This window comes from Vipera berus (assembly GCF_964194415.1).
Source record: "Vipera berus genome assembly, chromosome: 3".
NCBI lineage: Eukaryota > Metazoa > Chordata > Lepidosauria > Squamata > Viperidae > Vipera > Vipera berus.
Genome location: NC_138204.1, coordinates 48,082,882 through 48,101,577, shown reverse-complemented (window position 1 = coordinate 48,101,577; position 18,696 = coordinate 48,082,882). Strand labels below are relative to the sequence as shown.

Here is an 18,696-nt window from a genome sequence, read left to right as displayed (position 1 = left end):
GTCAACAGAGGAGGAGAGATATGTCACCATCTATCTCCTGTTTACTACACAGTCCTTTCAGCAGTTCCAGAAAGGGTCTAGGACAACTTGCCACAACCAATTCTCCATGGCCATCTTGCCGCAACCAACTTGCTGGGACAACTCACCATGACCAACTCACCACAGAATAACTTGCCACAGGAGTTATACTAATATTGAAGGAATAATCCAAAAGTATTATTAAAGAAACATTGCCAAAGGAGGGACAAAATAAAATGTGAAAGATAAAAGTTAAAATTATTTTAAATAAGTAAATGGAATTGTGGAATTGTCTTGCAGTGAGCTGTCCCATGGTGAGTTGGCCATAGTGAGTTGGCCGTGACGCGTTGTCCATATCCGTTTGGTTCCAAACCCATTTGCACTATTCATCTGATCCTGAGGGCACAGGAAACCTCCAAGTGGCCTCAAAAAGAGGGCTAACAACCAGATGATTACAAGGAGTATAAATCCTTCCATCCTCTACCATTCAGTCAGAACAGAACAAGCTTCTTGGATGAAAAGCAAAACGTCTTCAAGATAAAACAAGGTTCACTTGCCTTTTGAAAAAGTCCCTTTGGGACAAGGGAAAAAAAGGTTCGTAGTTGAAATAAATGCAAAATTTTGAGCCAACAAATGGACCAAAGTCCATTAGATGGCAGTATTGCAAAACGTGTTTCCTACTGGTAAAAATGCTTCAAGAAAAAAAAATATTACCAAAATGCCTTATCTCAAGCATGACATTTTGCAGTTAGTGTGTATTATTTTCCATTTTCATTTCTCCCATATTTTGAACCAGCTTTTCCCATTTTGTTTCTTACTACAAAAAAGCACTTTGAGAAAAGGATGAATTTCATAGGGAACAAACAAATATATATTGTGGAACAAAACCCAATATATATACATTGTTAAAGAATGAATATTACTAACTCTAGTTTGGCTTCTTCAAATTTATTTCTTTGTAGCAATGATAAGTGAACAAACTTTGTGTAAAGGGGCCAAGACTGGATGTCAGTTGAGAAATGTACAAATTTAATTAGAAATATTTTTGTTGGGATCCAAAAATCACTCCATTAAACCAGGAAGAAAATTAGTATTTCTTTAGGCTGATGGGGCCAAACCAACCCTGTTGTTTCCCATGTCAAAAATAGAATAATACTCTTTAAGGAAGACGTCACCCAGGATGAATAGAGGCTGCCCAGTTGAGGAAGGCATATATGTTGACTCAATTGCAAGTGAACAGTGGCCATTGTTCTGTAAAAGAAAAAGAAACAAATTGCTTCAGATTGTGCCCCTATTGCAAAAAAGAAGGAACATCAAGCATATTTTAATGGAATCTGGATTTGGATTGTGATCAAATTACATGGCGTAAAAACATTGTCTAACTCGGGCTCTCCACCTTATTATGCAATTGCTTAGCAGTATAATTTTCTAGGGCTTCCTTGCAAAGAAATGGTACAAACTCCATATTTTATGTGCCTCAATATGCGGCTGATTCTTCAAGAGCAGCCACTGTGTCATCTGCAAGTATTCTGACTGCATTATAGAAGGTAAATTACAGATCTGATAGCTCCAAATTAAGTGACATATTTTCTGTATAAATAAAGTCGCATGAGCATAATGCTATTTCTATGTGATGTAATTATTGAGATATGGGACATCAATTCATCTTAAAATGAAGTGCTTTCCAATAATGCACTGGAGAATTTAGAAAAGCTTACTTACATTGAAAACATAAGCAGAAGGAGGAAGTGGGAACTGGGAACCATTAATGAAAAAGGTAATGGTAGGCATATTCTGGACATTGTTGCAGTCCACTGTGTACTGTGAAAAAACAAATGCAAGGGAAGGTTAAATTGAGGCAATAAGGCAATAAGAAACTTTTTGTTCAGCCTGTCAAACTTGTCTTTAAGCTGTGCAAAATGTCTTTGGGTCAACAAAATGATACACATATTATTTATGGCTACTTAGAGTGATAGAAAAAATAATTATTTCTGCATTTTTTTGAGTAGACTTAAATTTTATACTTCTGAGCTTACTTGCAAACCACTAGCAAAACTCTTTTTTTACAATTTTAAAAATTGTATTCTACGGTATATTGTTTTAGCTCAGCAATGTACAAGTGTGCACAAAAAGGTATATCGTAAGAAATAGCATGGAACACTCCACCCCCCTGTTATTTTGGAGTAAATACCCCAAAATGCATACTAATGCTCACGTGGATAAAATACAACAACATGTTCACATCCTATTGTGGAAAACAGCCAAAACAAACATAAAAACAAGAAATGAGAAACTGCATGAAATCAAAACAGATAGATTTCTTGAGTTGTAATAGTAATAGTTCCCTGAATGATCACAAAATTTGTTCAGAATTGTTTCCTCTACTTACATCATAAGCAGCATTTACAGCCTGAACGAAATCCGATATATACTGTTGTGGAATAGTTAGCAAAAATGTTCCCGTGTCCACAATGCCTTGGCAGACTTCACTGCACCAGCCAGTGGCCTTGTTGCCAATAGAAAATCTGTAGATAAGAACACAGAATATTACCGAATCAGTTGAAAACAACTAAAGCAGACAACAATTGGTAAAGCAAAGAAAAACCATACAGCCTTTAATCAGCCTTTACCGACTGGATAGCCCACAGGCCAAGATGGCTCAGGTTGGTTGAAATCTAACAAATGTGGAAAGCATCCATTTGAGGAAGGCTGATCAAGAATCAATGGGACATTTTAAATGCAGATGCCATACTTCATGGAGGAGTAGCTATAAATATTGGCACCATAATTATGACCATGCATAAATATTGGTCAATAGTTTACAATTAGTATGTCCACTAAACATTCTGCTCTATTTACAGAAGTCATCAGGCTTCTGTATGGTGCAATATAGTACTAGCCAATTGAGGATTTGGCTGGCAGGCTGTCTGGATGGATGGGTGGGTGGGTGGATGGTGAAAAAATGGAAGATATAAATCAGGCAGAAAGAACATCACTTACCGTTCTATACCGATCTGCCAATAAAACTGGTCAGTCATAGGAGTCCAGGTAATTTGCCCAGTGTACAGCTGGGGGTCAATGCCTCCCAATATCAGTTCTCCTCCATATTGAACAGTTGGTTGGCTAAAAGGAGGATGAGAAAATGGGTAAAAGAAAGAATATTAGCTATTGCTTTTCATCCGCTTGTGGACTTTTTGTATAGAATAAACAACCCTAGAATCGTTTTTCACCAGGAAATGTGGCCAGAAAATTAAAAAAAAACATTTGTTGGGTAAAATTAAAAAATAACAATGAAGTAAACTGAGTACAGATTGTTGTCCGTTAATTCTGAATATTCCCTCATCCCAGGTTCCCCCATTGACATACACATCCTTCATTCAAAAACTCATTCCACTGAGAATCATGTTTTTAAAGGCTAGAAACATTGAACTTTTCACAATTCCAACTGTGAGATCAGAATATAATTAGAGGTACTCATGAGGGTGGAAATCTTTTTACACGCATACTGTGAATAAAGTAATCCTTAGAATATGTGGTGGAATCAACAGTTGAAAGGAAGGAGGATAGAATAGGAGCTAAGAGATACACTACCTTGGACTCTAAGGGGGGAAGGAAGTGTATGAGATTAAACAATTAGGGTTAAATCAGGCTTTTCCAAGGGAAGGTGGACAATTTGGTGAGATTCTTCTGAACTAGGGAATCAACAATAAACAAATCTCTTAACCTTGGATCTGTTCTGGTTGCCTGCACTTAACAACATAGGTTTTTAAACCAGCAATGATTTAACTCAAAAATAATTTTAAATCTTTTTCTTATCCTGATGTTTCCCCTCTCTTTCAATATCATTCATTGCTCGAACTTGATTATATTTGTGGTGATGCCATTGAGCCATGAAATAAAAGTAAATTGCTGTATACTAGGTAACTCATAATGGAAGAAAACCATAATTATTCTTACATGCTATGTCACAAATATGATGCGGTTAATCTTACCGTGAGAAGTAAAAACTAAAAATGGGTTCAGATATCTGGTTTTGATTCATCATCTGTTGCAAGAGTGTGTATGATCCCTCATAATTTGGAGAAGTCAAACCCAAAATGCCATCAAAGTTGCTATAGTAGAAGGGATAGTTGGCTTCATTCACACTCAATCCAAACTGTTGTTTTTGAACTACAATATTCTGGATCTGAGAGAGAAGATTGGAAAATGGTAATCCATAAAGATATATGGTAAGCATAATGTCTTGTTCAAGTCAAGCTGTCAAGGTTCTGATAGACCAGGGGTAGGCAACCTTGGCTCTTTTATGACTCGTTGACTTCAGCTCCCAGAATTCGTGAGCCAACCATGCTGGCTCAGTAATTCTGGGAGTTGAAGTCCAGGAGTCATAAAAGAGCCAAGGTTACCCAGCCCTGTGATAAACCAAACAAATCAGAATTCTAAGGCTAAAAACATCCTCAAAAGACATGTTTATTGGTTATATAGTATCAGCATGGTAAAAAGTAAAACCAGGTCTGAAATTCCCTGCAGAGAGTCACACTGTTACATTCCAGTGCTATGCAATTAGCTACATTTCCCAATAGAATAGTTTGGCAAGCTTTCTACCAAACTGCTCCCTTCCCAATCTAACCAGCAAAAATAACCTTGGTTCCCATAGGATATTTAATTGTTTGAACTTACATAATTCCTCCACATCTCCTCCCATCTTTGTGGCATCCTAGAAGGAGGAAAATGGCTGTAGCCAGATTCGTTGTAGAGTTCACACAAGCTTGATTTCTGGTTACTTTCATATCACTTTCTTTGCAATAGAATGGAAATGGCTTGCCACTGTCTAGCAAGGTATGTTATTTTAATCAGAACACTGTTTCTATGGGTTTTATTCAGATACCAATTTACTTTCATTGTGTTTATTCTCTTTAGATTTATGATAATTTTAATGCTCATTTTATGCATCGCTTCCCTAAAAGAGTTATAAATATAAATGTAAATAAATAAGAGCTAATGCTAATGAATTAATCAGTGTAACATAGTTAAGGAATCAGTGACCAACAACATGGTTACAATCCACTCACCTGCACAGTATCAAAACCAAACATTACATTCAAGTCACCAAATCCATAGCGCAGGATGTACGTTTGGTCACTATAGCTGTAATAAGTAGATGACTGTTTGGGGTTAAACAAATTATGGTTTCCTACAACAAGAAAAAAACAAAGAGTAGGAATTTTGCTCTATGTTTAGTGAAAGATCTTTTTCTCTATACTTAAATCACAACAGGCCTGTATTTTACTTCACTACCAACCTACACTTATTCATTCCCTCATGTTGTACGAAAAGCCCACATCAAAACTTTAACTGCTCACACTGAAATGGCAAGGGGGTAGAAAGTGTTCGAAAGAGGCATTTCCAACAAAGATGTGCATAAGAAACATCCTTATTAGTATAGGTCAAGATGTCCTGTTTTGTGGACTCAGATCAAAGCAACACTATGGACAACTTGGCAATTTTCAACATTTCATAATAACTCCTGAGGTATTAGGAAGTGCACTTCCATTGAAAAACCATTATGTATAGAGCTGTACGTGACTCTGTTCATTTTGGACCAGTGCCACACTTAGAATTTTGAATTTATTCTCATAAACTGATTGTCATTTTTGTCTTGGCAAATGAAATATACAGTTACCAAATGGGAAATCCAGTATTGTGCTGTAGGCACCAACTAGTTTCAATTTTGTAAAAAAAGATAATAAAGGTGCAAGTAAGAGCAAAATCAGGTGAAATCGTTTAATTCCTACCTTTACCCCCTCAAAGCACCTAAAATGATGAAAAAAGGGTCCACATTTTCAGCTGTTTTCTTCAGCGATCCCCTCATTGATTGGAAAGCTAAGATAGGGTCTGCAACCCAGAAAAAGGTCCATTGCCAATGGAGAAGGTATAAGTGGTTTAAAATAAGGGGAGATGTATTTGGTTTTGCCAAAAATAAATATTTTCTCTAGAAGCAGACATTCAAAACTTTCAGCACAGGAGCGGATTACTCACCACAGGCCTTTGATGTACAATATGTAGAAGGTACCCACAGATCACCAGAGCCAGTGTCCAAAAGAACAAGAAAATCTTGTGGTGGAGTCCCAATGCTTATTTTTCCGAAGTAATAAGACTGCCAAATGAAAATATTTATGAGACAGGTTTCACAAAATCTTCAGAGTAGCTAAATAAGTAGGGGACTACCTCTCCCTGACAGTACATGCCCATCCTAGAGATTAAATAGGAGAGACACTCTCCAGTCCCTTCCCTGAAATGTTACCGTCTAGTGGGACCACAGAGGTATCTCTATGACTACAGGAACCTGTTCTAGGGCTACAAACATTCAGGTGACTACAAAATGGCAGCAAAGAGGCACAGTGCACTTTTTGCTGCCATCTCACAGTCTCCAGGTTTTTGCAGCCCAAATCTTGGCAGCCCTATACAGAAACTAGATTTCTATTCGTTCACAAAAACAGTTATTTTCTACTCTCACCTTGCCCATTCTCCATTAAAAGGAGAAAAAAACATTTAAAAGTCTGAAGGGTTATTTGTCTTTTTACATATTACATTAAGTTGCTTTTAACAAGATGGATATATCTGGGTATTATTGTCAGAAAATAGTGATCCAATCACATGATGCTAAAAAAGTACAGAGAACTATTTTTTGCTGAATAATAATCAGAAAGAATAATCAGCAAAACCTAACAATCTGAAAAATATGTTGCTGAATAATCAGGTAGCATCAAAAAACAGACTTAAATGGATTGTGTTCTTTCCTATGCTCAGGCATCAGCAGACAATTTACAGTTACTCATAGGAGAAAGAAAAGATGTAATAATTAAGTGATACTTCATTATACATAAATAACATCCTATTTGATTCTGAGAAGAGCTATCACAATGTACCAATAATAAACTAAAATGCTAGGGTTACAAAATCAGATGAAGGAGCGGGAAAAGAAAAAAAACAGATTTTTGTCATTTAAATACTCACGTCCAAATAATTGGTCATTGGTTCATATGTAACACCAAATTTGTTGAACTGATATTTTAATCCAGGATCAATATGGTATTTTTCCAAAAATTCTTCCAACACTCCATTCTCTCTCATATTTTCACGAATGGATTTTCCTTTCTCCAGAATGATTCTACGTACCAAGAAAGATACTCAGAATGTCCTTTACTATCACAACAATCTGCATATTTTGTATTAATTTGTTACTAGAAACAATAATATCCCACCAAACAAATATGATACAAACAGAAGATTAAGAGAAGAAGCAGAAATGCTAAAGCTTGCCATGGAATGATAAAAATGTAATTTGCCATTATTTTTTGACTAAAAGTGATGTCCTCTAGATTGTTTCAGTGCTCTTTTCATTTAATATATGATCTTAGCTGAGATACTCACCTATGTAGACCTTTTGACAGGTGGATACAAACTAATGCCAGGATCAACGACTTCATGATACTTGGCATCATGGGGGATTATTTCAGGGAATCCAAAAATTTTGCCAACAACTAGGCTGCTCTCACTCCACTTTTATATCCAAGGCAACTGTTTGCTGCTATTTAATCTCTCTGTTCTTGTGCCCCCTATCTCTCTGTTTAATCTTATTATAACAAGCCAATAATAACGTAGTTTGTTTTCTTATGGATAATAGGAATTCTGTTTGAATTAGATTCAACTGAATTATTGCCCTTGATGTTAAATAAAAAACTAATAGAATTTGGCATCACAAAGCCTTGCCTGCTAGCAAAGATAATACATGATAACATATCAATATGGAAAACTGTAATCAGTTTCCTTGGAAGCTGCTCCCTAGTTTTAACAACTAATGGAAAATGAATGAATAATCTCAGTTGCTCTAGTATCTTTGTAAGGTTAGACAAGGTTACTTCTTATTCAATTTATGCTTACTAAAGTTTTGTTGAACCTTGGAAAACATGGTGGTTCTATCCTGCATGAAATTTGATATTCCAGAACCTGACTGTGTCAATTCATCCTTCCATTCCCAGTCGTGAAAGTAAAAGAATCCCGAATTCTCAAGTGGAGCAATCTGCCACAAATGTTTCCAACTCACATATATTTTATGAAAACATTTTTCACATTTCATTTCTCTGTGAGAAACATAAGATGAACTACTGTTTCAGATTTCCTCATTTTTATTTAATAATCATAGATTAGTATTCAAAGTCTTCTGGTGAGCACCATGACGAGCTGACATTCCACTGATTTATAAGATTGTACTGTATTTGTAAAGAAATCACTCCTGGATGCAGGATCCAATCCAGGGAAATCTCTGCAAAGGAAGGGGAGATTGTTGAGATTATTCACAATTCCAGACAGCCACGTTTCTTGAGTAGACCACAGAAATTGTCACTCTGTGAGTGGCTTATGTGCAGTTGGAAGTTCGGAGGCTACCAAGCTCACCCCATGTAGCACAGCCTTCTATGGACATTGAGTTCTACTGAGTCACGTTTTGGATTTCTTTTTTTAATTATTGTTGTTTTGTTGGAGAGACAAAGCCCCTTCAGGTCAGCAAGATTTTCCTGTATTCATTTGAGGAGTTAATTAAAAATTAAAAGTTAATAAAGTAATAAAACAGGACAAAATCTAATGAATACAATAAGGTAAATAAATAACTATAGATTAAAGGTCCAGACTGATTTGGAGTTATAGCTTCAATATAATTAGAGAAATTTTCTCACAAAAATGGTATTTGTTTTTCACATTTTATGATAAGAAAAAATGGGGCAGAATTCCATAACAGGAGTTATTATGCTTTTTTGCCTATCTTTTTTTGGGGGAAAATAGACATCTTGATAAAATGGACAAATTCTGTTGTAAGAAATCAATTTATAGATCAAGGACAACCTGCAATGGATATTTTTGAAATTACTTTGAAGAGGGATTAACCATTGTAAGCAATAATATGGAGAAAGATATAGACAAATGGCTCACATGGATGATTTATTTCCTAAAGGATATGTGTAAGTATTGAACCCAAAAATGAATGTGTGTAACTCATTCTTACTTTATATACAAAAGAATTTGTATGTGAATGACTGAATTATTTGAATGATTTCAAATGATTTCTCTGGGGGAGCAAACAAAAGTACAAATGTTATTTACCTTTGTTGTTCAATTGGCAAGTCTTGTCTGATTCTTTGCAACTCCATGGACCAGAATTCCATAACAGGAGTTATTGTGCTTTTTTGCCTATCTTTTTTGGGGGAAAATAGACATCTTGATAAAATAGACAAATTCTGTACAAATGTTATTTACTTTTGTTGTTCAATTGGCAAGTCTTGTCTGATTTTTTGGAACTCCATGGACCATAACACGCCAGCGCCCCCCTCCACTGTCTCCCAGAATTTGCCCAAATTCATGTTCATTGTGCCAATGACACTGTCTAACCATCTCACCCTTTGCTGTCCCCCTTCTCCTTTTGTCTTAAATCCAGTGGTGGGATTCAAATATGCAAACCACTGGTTCTCTGTGTGGATGCTGCTTCCAGAAGTTCATTCTGGGCCTGGGCAACAAAAAATTAGCTACCGGTTCTGCCAAACTGGTCTCAACTGGCTGAATCCCACCACTGTTTAAATCTTTCCCAACATCAGTGTCGTTTCTGATGAGATTTCAATTCTCATTAGGTGGCCAAAGTATTTGACCTTCAGCTTCAGTACCTGTCCTTCGAAAGAACAGCGAGAGTTGATTTCCTTTACAAAATAAATATGCTAAAGTTTTAAAAGTTTTGTGGCTACAAAAACAGATAAATGGAAAACCAGCTCTGGAGTTCTTTCTGAATGGATTAAAAAATGGGAGCCTTAAAAATTCAGGGAAGATTTATTAAGTCAGTTTATTCATATAATTATATGATTTCCATTTTTAATATTCTGGGAAAATTATTCTCTCACCACCTTTCTTTAAGAGCATGGCCTCTCTCTCAGTTCTACCATAGCTGTTGTTCAAAAAGATCTACTTGGAAAATAATTCAGTCCATGTGAAAAAATATCCAGGAACACATCATTTTTTAATAGAACAAATTGTAATATGGAAGTTAAACCCATCTTTGATATCCTCCGTTTTAAAAAAAGGTTATGAATTTGTATTTTTAATATTCACATACAAATAATTTGTTATTAGTTAATAAGAAATACCAATTCAGATTCAGTAGGATTTCAGAGCAGGATGAACCATTGATTTCTTCAGGAATTATTCCAACATGCCTTTTCTCTTCACATTTTCTTGAAATATTCCTCCTTTCTTCTTCATTCCTTCCTCCAGCATCCCTTTTTTGTTTCACGGGGTCTTGGATGGATCTCCCTTTCTTTTGCACAGGATACAAAAAAAGCCTTCAGAATCAGCTGAAAGCATATTTCTTATCATTTTTGCATTACTCTTATATCCTTTTTGTTCCCCTCTAGGTTGGCACTGAAAATTACTAATGTAAAAACTTGCCAGTTGCTATTAAACCAAGGAACTGTGTGCAACAGAAGAAGAGCATTCACAAAGCCTTAAGCTTTAATTCTGATATTAAAAGGTAAGATTATGACTTTTCCATGTAATTTTGGCAATGTATGTCCTCAGTTAGCCAACCTTGACAGATCCTTAGTCTTGCCACAACTTTATTGAGACACACCCACCCTCCACTTTCTCTGATAGGTGGAGATACACTAGTGTCAGAACCACCCACTTCATGATGTATGGGGTCTACATCAACACGATCCAGAAATTAGGTGCATAATTATTACTGTTGTGTCCCTAACTTTGTATTCCCAATAGGTGTCCTCCGCTGATTTTTTTTTTACTTTTGTTTACCTATATCATTATTCATATCAAAAATCTACATTTGCTTTCCTGTGTCGGATAGAAGAGCAATTTTTTATTAGAATAAATTTAAATACTATGTGCCCTTGATTTTTTAAAAAGCAAAAGAAGTTGAGTGATTATCAAAATTTTGCTAAGAAAATAGCAAAGACAATCAGTGATAAGTTATCAATCAGCCATAATATAATCAGTTTTTTGAAAGCTGTTCTCAAGTGTTTCAGAAGTAATAGAGGACAAGTTAGTAATGATAGCTGCTGTGACAAGTACTTGCCAAGTTCAGTTTCTGTTTGAGTTCAGTTATTATCAAAAATAAGCCAAGGCTTACTTTCCATAAAACATTGGCTCATTTTAACAGATAACCTTGGAAACTTGGCTAACTAATAAAGAGTTGGATCCAAGCACACAGTAGAACGATTGAAATCCTAACTTATGAAATCCCGTTAATTTGAGCCTGAAACCATCAATTCATTTATTAATACAGGTAGTCCTTGACTTACTATAACAATTGAGCCCAAAATTTTTGTTGCTAAGTGAGACAGTTTTTAAAGTTAGTTTTGGGCGGGGAATGTTGCAAGTACATCAGATGGCTTTGGAGGAATATCTGGACAATGATGAAGATGCGCTGTATATAGTTAGTATATCAGGAAGGCTTACTGACTACTGGAGAGACGAAACTGGCCTACAAGAAAGACCAAATGAAGAACAGAATGGACGCATGGGAAGACAAAGCATCACATGGCCAGTACATTAAAACAAATAGCTGGGAAAGCAGATAATAACAAGCCCTGGCAATTGCTAAGAGCAGGAAAGTTGAAGAAAAAGACCGAGGGACTAATTCTGGCTGCACAAGACCAAGCCTTAAGGACAAATGCATACCAGTCAAAACTGAGAAGACAGCAACAGACAGTAAATGTCACCTATGCAAAGAAGCTGAAGAAACAGTGGACTACCTGGTAAACTGCTGCAAGAAGATCGCACAGACTGACTACAAGCAGTGGCATGACAAAGTAGCAACAATGGTGCATTGGAAGATCTGCAAGAAATATCATTGTTGATAAGAAAGACAAAAAAGTTAGGATAGTGCAGACATGTCAAACACAAGGCCCGGGGGCCGGATCCGGCCCACGAAGTGGTTTCATGCGGCCCGTGGAGCCATCCTGGAAACAGTGAGGGAACGGCCCCACTGCCTTGGCCCTGGCCCAGAGACCCTCCTCCTGCCAGAGACCCTCAGATCTCTCCCACTCCTGCCCAGGCCCCCATAGGCACCCTCGATGCCAACGATGTAGAGCTGGCCACGCCCACCCAGTAGGCCATACGCACTCTAGCCACGCCCACCCAGTAGGCCATACGCACTCTAGCCACGCCCACCCAGTAGGCCATACGCACTCTAGCCACGCCCACCCAGTAGGCCATACGCACTCTAGCCACGCCCACCCAGTAGGCCATACGCACTCTAGCCACGCCCACCCAGTAGGCCACGCCCACCCTGGCCACACCCACCCGGCCCCTTGAGGGCAACCGCAATGCTGATGTGGCCCTCAATGAAATTTGAGTTTGACACCCCTGGGATAGTGGATGCGGCAGTGCCTGGGGACAGCAGAATAGAAGACAAAGAACTGGAGAAGATAACAATATACAAAGACCTACAAATAGAAATAGAAGGATTATGGCAAAAGCAAGCAAGGGTAGTACCAATAGTAATAGGCGCCTTGGGTACAATCCCAAAACAACTGGAGCACCACTTGGACACCGTTGGCATTGACAAATTCGCCATCAGTCAGTTGCAAAAGGGGCCCTTACATCCTGCAACAATATCTGTAATACCATCAATTCAAACATCCACATCTGCCTATCCCAGTTCTTTGGTAAGGACATGATAGGTAGATAAAAATGACAAATCCAGTCTGAACATCTGGCTGACTGTGATGATGATGATGATGATGATGATGAGAATGACAACAACATAATAGAGTTGGAAGAGACTTTGGAGGTCTTCTAGTCCAACCCTCTGCTCAAGCAGTAAATCCCATACCATTTCAGACAAATGGTTGTCCAGTCTTTTCTTTAAAACCTCCAGTGTTGGAGCATTGATAATTTTTGGAGGCAGTTGTTCCACTAATTAATTTTTCTAACAGTTAGGAAATTTCTCCTTAGTTCTAGGTTGCTTCTCTCTTTGATCATTTCCATCCATTGCTTCTTGTCCTGCCTTCAGGTGCTTTGGAGAATATATTGAAACACTGCTATTATGTCACCCCTAGTCCTTCTTTTCATTAAACTAGACATACCCAATTCCAGCAACTGTTATTCATATGTTTTAGCCTCCAGTTCCCTAATCATCTTTGTTGCTTTTCTCTGCACTCTCAGTGTTATGTACTGGATTGTAAATATGCTAAGCCACTGGACCTCCACCTATTGTGGAGAAGCAAAGCGGGTATTTCCTGACCAAGCCGAGGCTAGCCCTCAGGGACCCTGACGGGTAGTCCTAACCGTTTTGATGGGAACATTCGTATTTGGGCGGGACATTCCAGGCAGCTAATTGGGTGAACACCTGAGGGCTTAAATCAGGGGTAGGCAACCTTGGCTCTTTTATGACTCGTGGACTTCAACTCCCAGAATTCCTGAGCAAGCATGGCTTAAGTGAATAAGTACCGGCCATTACTTGTTGTTGGGCAGTTCTGTTCTTGTTACAATAAAGCTATGCTATGACACTGTGTCACTCCTTGCCTGTCGAAACAACCCACTGCATAAAACTCAACATCTTTTTACATCGTGGTGACCAAAACTGGATGCAGTATTCTCTCTATTTTCAGCTTTATCAAGGTGTTCTTTATTGACAACTCTGCTCTGCAGACCCTGGGGAGGAAGGGAAATAAAGGAAGTGCTTGTTGTTTTCACACTAGCCTGTGTGTTGGAGTTGTGGGTGCTCCATCACTGGGTGAGACATTGAATTAATAGAAGATCTCTAAGGTCCCTTCCAATCCTGTTTGATTCCATAGATACACAAAGAAGGCTGGTAAGAACAAGGATTCCACATCTATACACTGTGCAATCTAGTAATATTCTTCATAATGGTATAAATAAAATGATAGGAAAATGGAAATATTCTTAAAAAGACAGATTTTTTTAAAAAAATAACTTTTTGCTTATATAAAAAAACCCAAAGACCAAATTTCCAATTCAGTTAAAATTTCAATATTAAGTGGTTCCCATTTAAGTGTGAATATGTTCAAAATCCAAATTTCAAAATTTTGAATTTGCGCCTCAAAATGCTGAAATCTCAAAGTTCTGGATCCGAGGCTTTTTTTAAAAAAAGAAGGTTGTTCAGATACTGTTGTCAAGAAAGACCAATTTGAACTGGGAATCTTTTCCCATCTTTCTGTTCTGATTTTTTTTTATTAACTAGCTCAGCACTTGTCCCATCCTTTGTTTTTAGCTGGTTAGAAATCCTACTGCATTTGTAGTCAGAGGACGAGCCTCCAGTAAAGTCATGAATGACCGGTACTGGATATCAAATTTACTGTGCTATTTTTTTAATCTTAAAGTTTGGGAATTGGGTAATTTAATGGATCCTTCAATATTATAATTTACTAAGATAGTCATTCCCCCATCAATTGCAATAAGATGCTTGTAGGTATCCAGGAAACATTTTGTATATTTTCACTAAGCTAAACATTTTGCTGTGCAAATGTTTTTAATCTTGGTAATTAATAGGCTGCAACAACATTCTTCTCAATGTACGATATATGTATTCATACTCATAGGAGACTCAAAATACCTGCACCAAATGTAAATTAATTAGAATACTGGAAGAAAATATGAAGGGTCTAAAGGCAAGTCTACCTACTCTGAGACTCAACCAAGAAAATGAAGAACTCCCAGTAAAAGCAGAAATCCATGTCCAAATTGAATACAGAAAGGAACAAACAACTACCAGGAAAAATGACACACACACACCCAGAGGTAGGCAGATGGCAGCATGTCACTCACATGACCAAAAAAAAAAGATCAAGAAGACTGTACAGTCTAGCCCTGCCGGAGTGTAGCAATCGATTTCATATGCTCCTTCTGGAAAAAACATGCAGACATCCGGAGAAGAGATTTCATCAAGTATTCCAGTGACAGGAGAAAAACCTTCCCCAAAGAAAAAAGGTGTATGTTGGTGATAGGTGGCTCACTTCTCCTTACTACTATCTGAATCATCCTTAATGTTTGTTTATATGGGGGGGGCGGGGGCAATAGCTTAATCATTACCCTTTGCCATGACCAATTAGTTTCTTTTAAAAATCAATATTGCAAGGAGAAGCAGGAGGAATAATTGAGGTTGGGGTGTGGCCAACAATATGGAAAGATGCAAAAGATGCTCATGCAATGTGTGAAGATACTGCAGAGGATAAGAAGTAGGAGACTGGTGGCTCTGTAAAAGGGTCCTTGCTTTTAGATGTACCTATACATGTAGAAGAACATATGGGTGGTACACTAACCTCACTATAACACCTTCCATTAACTACATGGGTGATCTGGCTTTAATCTCAACTATGAAGATTTACCCATGCAAATCTAAACCACTAAGCCAGTGTTTGTGGTATGAAATCAGAAGACTGCATCTATAAACCAGTGTTTCCCATATGAAATAATAAGTCTCTGTCACTTAAACATAAATAATCTCCTTTCAACAAGTGTTACTGTTAAAAGGAAACGATAGCAAGAAGCCCTAAACCAAACAAATAAAGTTATATCTTCTAGTGCTTCCTGATTAGCAGCTTCTCCATCTGATTATTCCCTCTCCCTTTTATGTATCAGGGAGAGAAAACAGTGATGATGCTCTTTCCCAGCAACAGATGTTTCCCAGCATTACTTCCATTTCTCCCCTGATGTTGCAAATGCTGTTCATTGCTCCCCACTATTTGAACGCTCCAGTCTCAGATATTTCAGAATAATTTTTCTTCCTGGCTTCATGCATTACAGCTTGGGTAAACTTAGACCATATTCAGGGAAATTCTGATGCATAGTAATCTTATCTTCTTTTCATCTCAATATTCCAACTATTGGTTGCTCTGCATCAAGCCCAATGTTATATAGTGTACAACAATAAAATGAGGTTTCTAATAATAATTTAGGCTGCAGTAGATAAGCAGTTACTTGTAAACATTAAATGTGCTCATCTAACAATTGGGCAGCAGATGAAAAATAAATGTTTTAAATACAATTGTGTGTGTGTTTAACAAATGTATTGATTTTTTTCTTCAATGGACATTTCACACTTAGAGACTTGTACTATTTTCATAGGATCATCCAGCTGTTTTGAAATGATGTAAAGTCTTTCTTCATTACTGTATTTTGATATAACAATGAGTGGTGACCTTAGAAGATATTTTAAGTTGCTGGTGAGAAAATGCTAATGAGATAGCACTTCCTATATCATATGAGCGTGCCATATAAGAAAGGGGAAATATATTTTTCACTTCACTTAAGTTTTTCATCTACAGATCTATGGTTATATATTCAGCCCAAACTATACTGATTAACCAACCAATTACAATTTGATTGAAAACATGTGTTCATCCAGCAGCATGCTGGTATATAATTTATCCATAAGGCCTCAGTAAAGTAACAGAATAAACAAGTTGATGATGTCCTGAAAAGAAAGATCTCAGCTAAGTAGTTGATTGACTGTATGAAAAAATATTTCAGTATTGTGGCTGTTCTAATAGGTTCTCTGTATTTTACATGTTACAATAAAGTTTTGGACACCATTTACAAAAACACATCTCAATGAAACAAAAGAATAATGAATAGATGTGGTAATGTGGTCTTTAATAAAATGTCTGTGGTGCATAAAGGTACCAAGGTGCCAATTACTGAAGCACAGGAGAAATTTGCTATGCCTGCTATATTTTGCGGGCATTGTTTAGCAATGTACAGAAATATACAAGGGAGGTATCAGGCTCAAACTGGAAGCCAGACTGGAACATCTTAAATAAGCTAATAATAAAATCACAGAACTGAGATAAGTAATACCAATTTAAAAATGTAGGACATATCAGCAAAATAATGTAAATAATTGCAAATATTCATGAAGTAGCCCTATTTATAAAACTAGATTCAAACCTTTCTACTTTTCTTTCTGTCCTATTAGATTATGTGGCACCTCTTGCACAAGCTAGTTTGTTTCCATCTAATCTTTGTTTTTCAAGGATCGTATTTGTTCTTGACTTGATTTTGACTAATAGTATAAGACAGTGTAGTAATTACAGAAGGCTTCTCTTGTCAACTTCTTCAAGAGAGTTGGCTTCCTCTCCCCAATCTTGAATGCATCTGTGGGATATATAGGGTAGCAATAGCAATAGCACTTCGACTTCACAATGCTTTACACCCCTCTTGAAGTCAACAGAGGAGGAGAGATATGTCACCATCTATCTCCTGTTTACTACACAGTCCTTTCAGCAGTTCCAGAAAGGGTCTAGGACAACTTGCCACAACCAATTCTCCATGGCCATCTTGCCGCAACCAACTTGCTGGGACAACTCACCATGGGACAACTCACCATGACCAACTCACCACAGAATAACTTGCCACAGGAGTTATACTAATATTGAAAGAATAATCCAAAAGTATTATTAAAGAAACGTTGCCAAAGGAGGGACAAAATAAAATGTGAAAGATAAAAGTTAAAATTATTTTAAATAAGTAAATGGAATTGTGGAATTGTCTTGCAGTGAGCTGTCCCATGGTGAGTTGGCCATAGTGAGTTGGCCGTGATGCGTTGTCCATATCCGTTTGGTTCCATACCCATTTGCACTATTCATCTGATCCTGAGGGCACAGGAAACCTCCAAGTGGCCTCAAAAAGAGGGCTAACAACCAGATGATTACAAGGAGTATAAATCCTTCCATCCTCTACCATTCAGTCAGAACAGAACAAGCTTCTTGGATGAAAAGCAAAATGTCTTCAAGATAAAACAAAGTTCAGTTGCCTTTTGAAAAAGTCCCTTTGGGACAAGGGAAAAAAAGGTTCGTAGTTGAAATAAATGCAAAATTTTTGAGCCAACAAATGGACCAAAGTCCATTAGATGGCAGTATTGCAAAACGTGTTTCCTACTGGTAAAAATGCTTCAAGAAAAAAAAAATATTACCAAAATGCCTTATCTCAAGCATGACATTTTGCAGTTAGTGTGTATTATTTTCCATTTTCATTTCTCCCATATTTTGAACCAGCTTTTCCCATTTTGTTTCTTACTACAAAAAAGCACTTTGAGAAAAGGATGAATTTCATAGGGAACAAACAAATATATATTGTGGAACAAAACCCAATATATATATATTGTTAAAGAATTTTTTTTTTAATTTTTTTAATCCCATTTATATCCCGCCCTTCTCCGAAGACTCAGGGCGGCTTACAAGCTTAGCAGTAGCCTTCATTCTATGTACATGCCTGCTTATTAGGGCTTTCACACAACCCCCAAGCGGCATTATTACAAAGTCAGCTTAATTGCCCCCAACAATCTGGGTCCTCATTTTACCTACCTCGGAAGGATGGAAGGCTGAGTCAACCTTGAGCCTGGTGGGACGCGAACCTGCACTAATTGCAGGCAGCTGGTGTTACTTAAGGAGGCATTAGCCCACTGCTCCACCAAGGCTCATTAATATTACTAACTCTAGTTTGGCTTCTTCAAATTTATTTCTTTGTAGCAATGATAAGTGAACAAACTTTATGTAAAGGGGCTAAGACTGGATGTCAGTTGAGAAATGTACAAATTTAATTAGAAATATTTTTGTTGGGATCCAAAAATCACTCCATTAAACCAGGAAGAAAATTAGTATTTCT

General features: G+C 37.2%; 1 protein-coding gene across 1 annotated transcript; it reads right to left on the bottom strand.

Moving 5' to 3' along the window:
• Positions 1–1,116: 1,116 nt before the first annotated feature.
• Positions 1,117–9,221, bottom strand: LOC308666564 (pepsin B-like; the record flags this gene model as incomplete). The annotated part of the gene is made up of 9 exons (XM_081325456.1): positions 1,117–1,269; positions 1,741–1,839; positions 2,408–2,543; positions 3,019–3,141; positions 4,011–4,204; positions 5,088–5,209; positions 6,055–6,172; positions 7,033–7,186; positions 9,175–9,221. The coding sequence occupies 9 exons, from the start codon at positions 9,219–9,221 to the stop codon at positions 1,117–1,119; spliced, it is 1,146 nt and encodes a 381-aa protein (XP_081181582.1).
• Between the last annotated feature and the right edge of the window lie 9,475 nt (positions 9,222–18,696).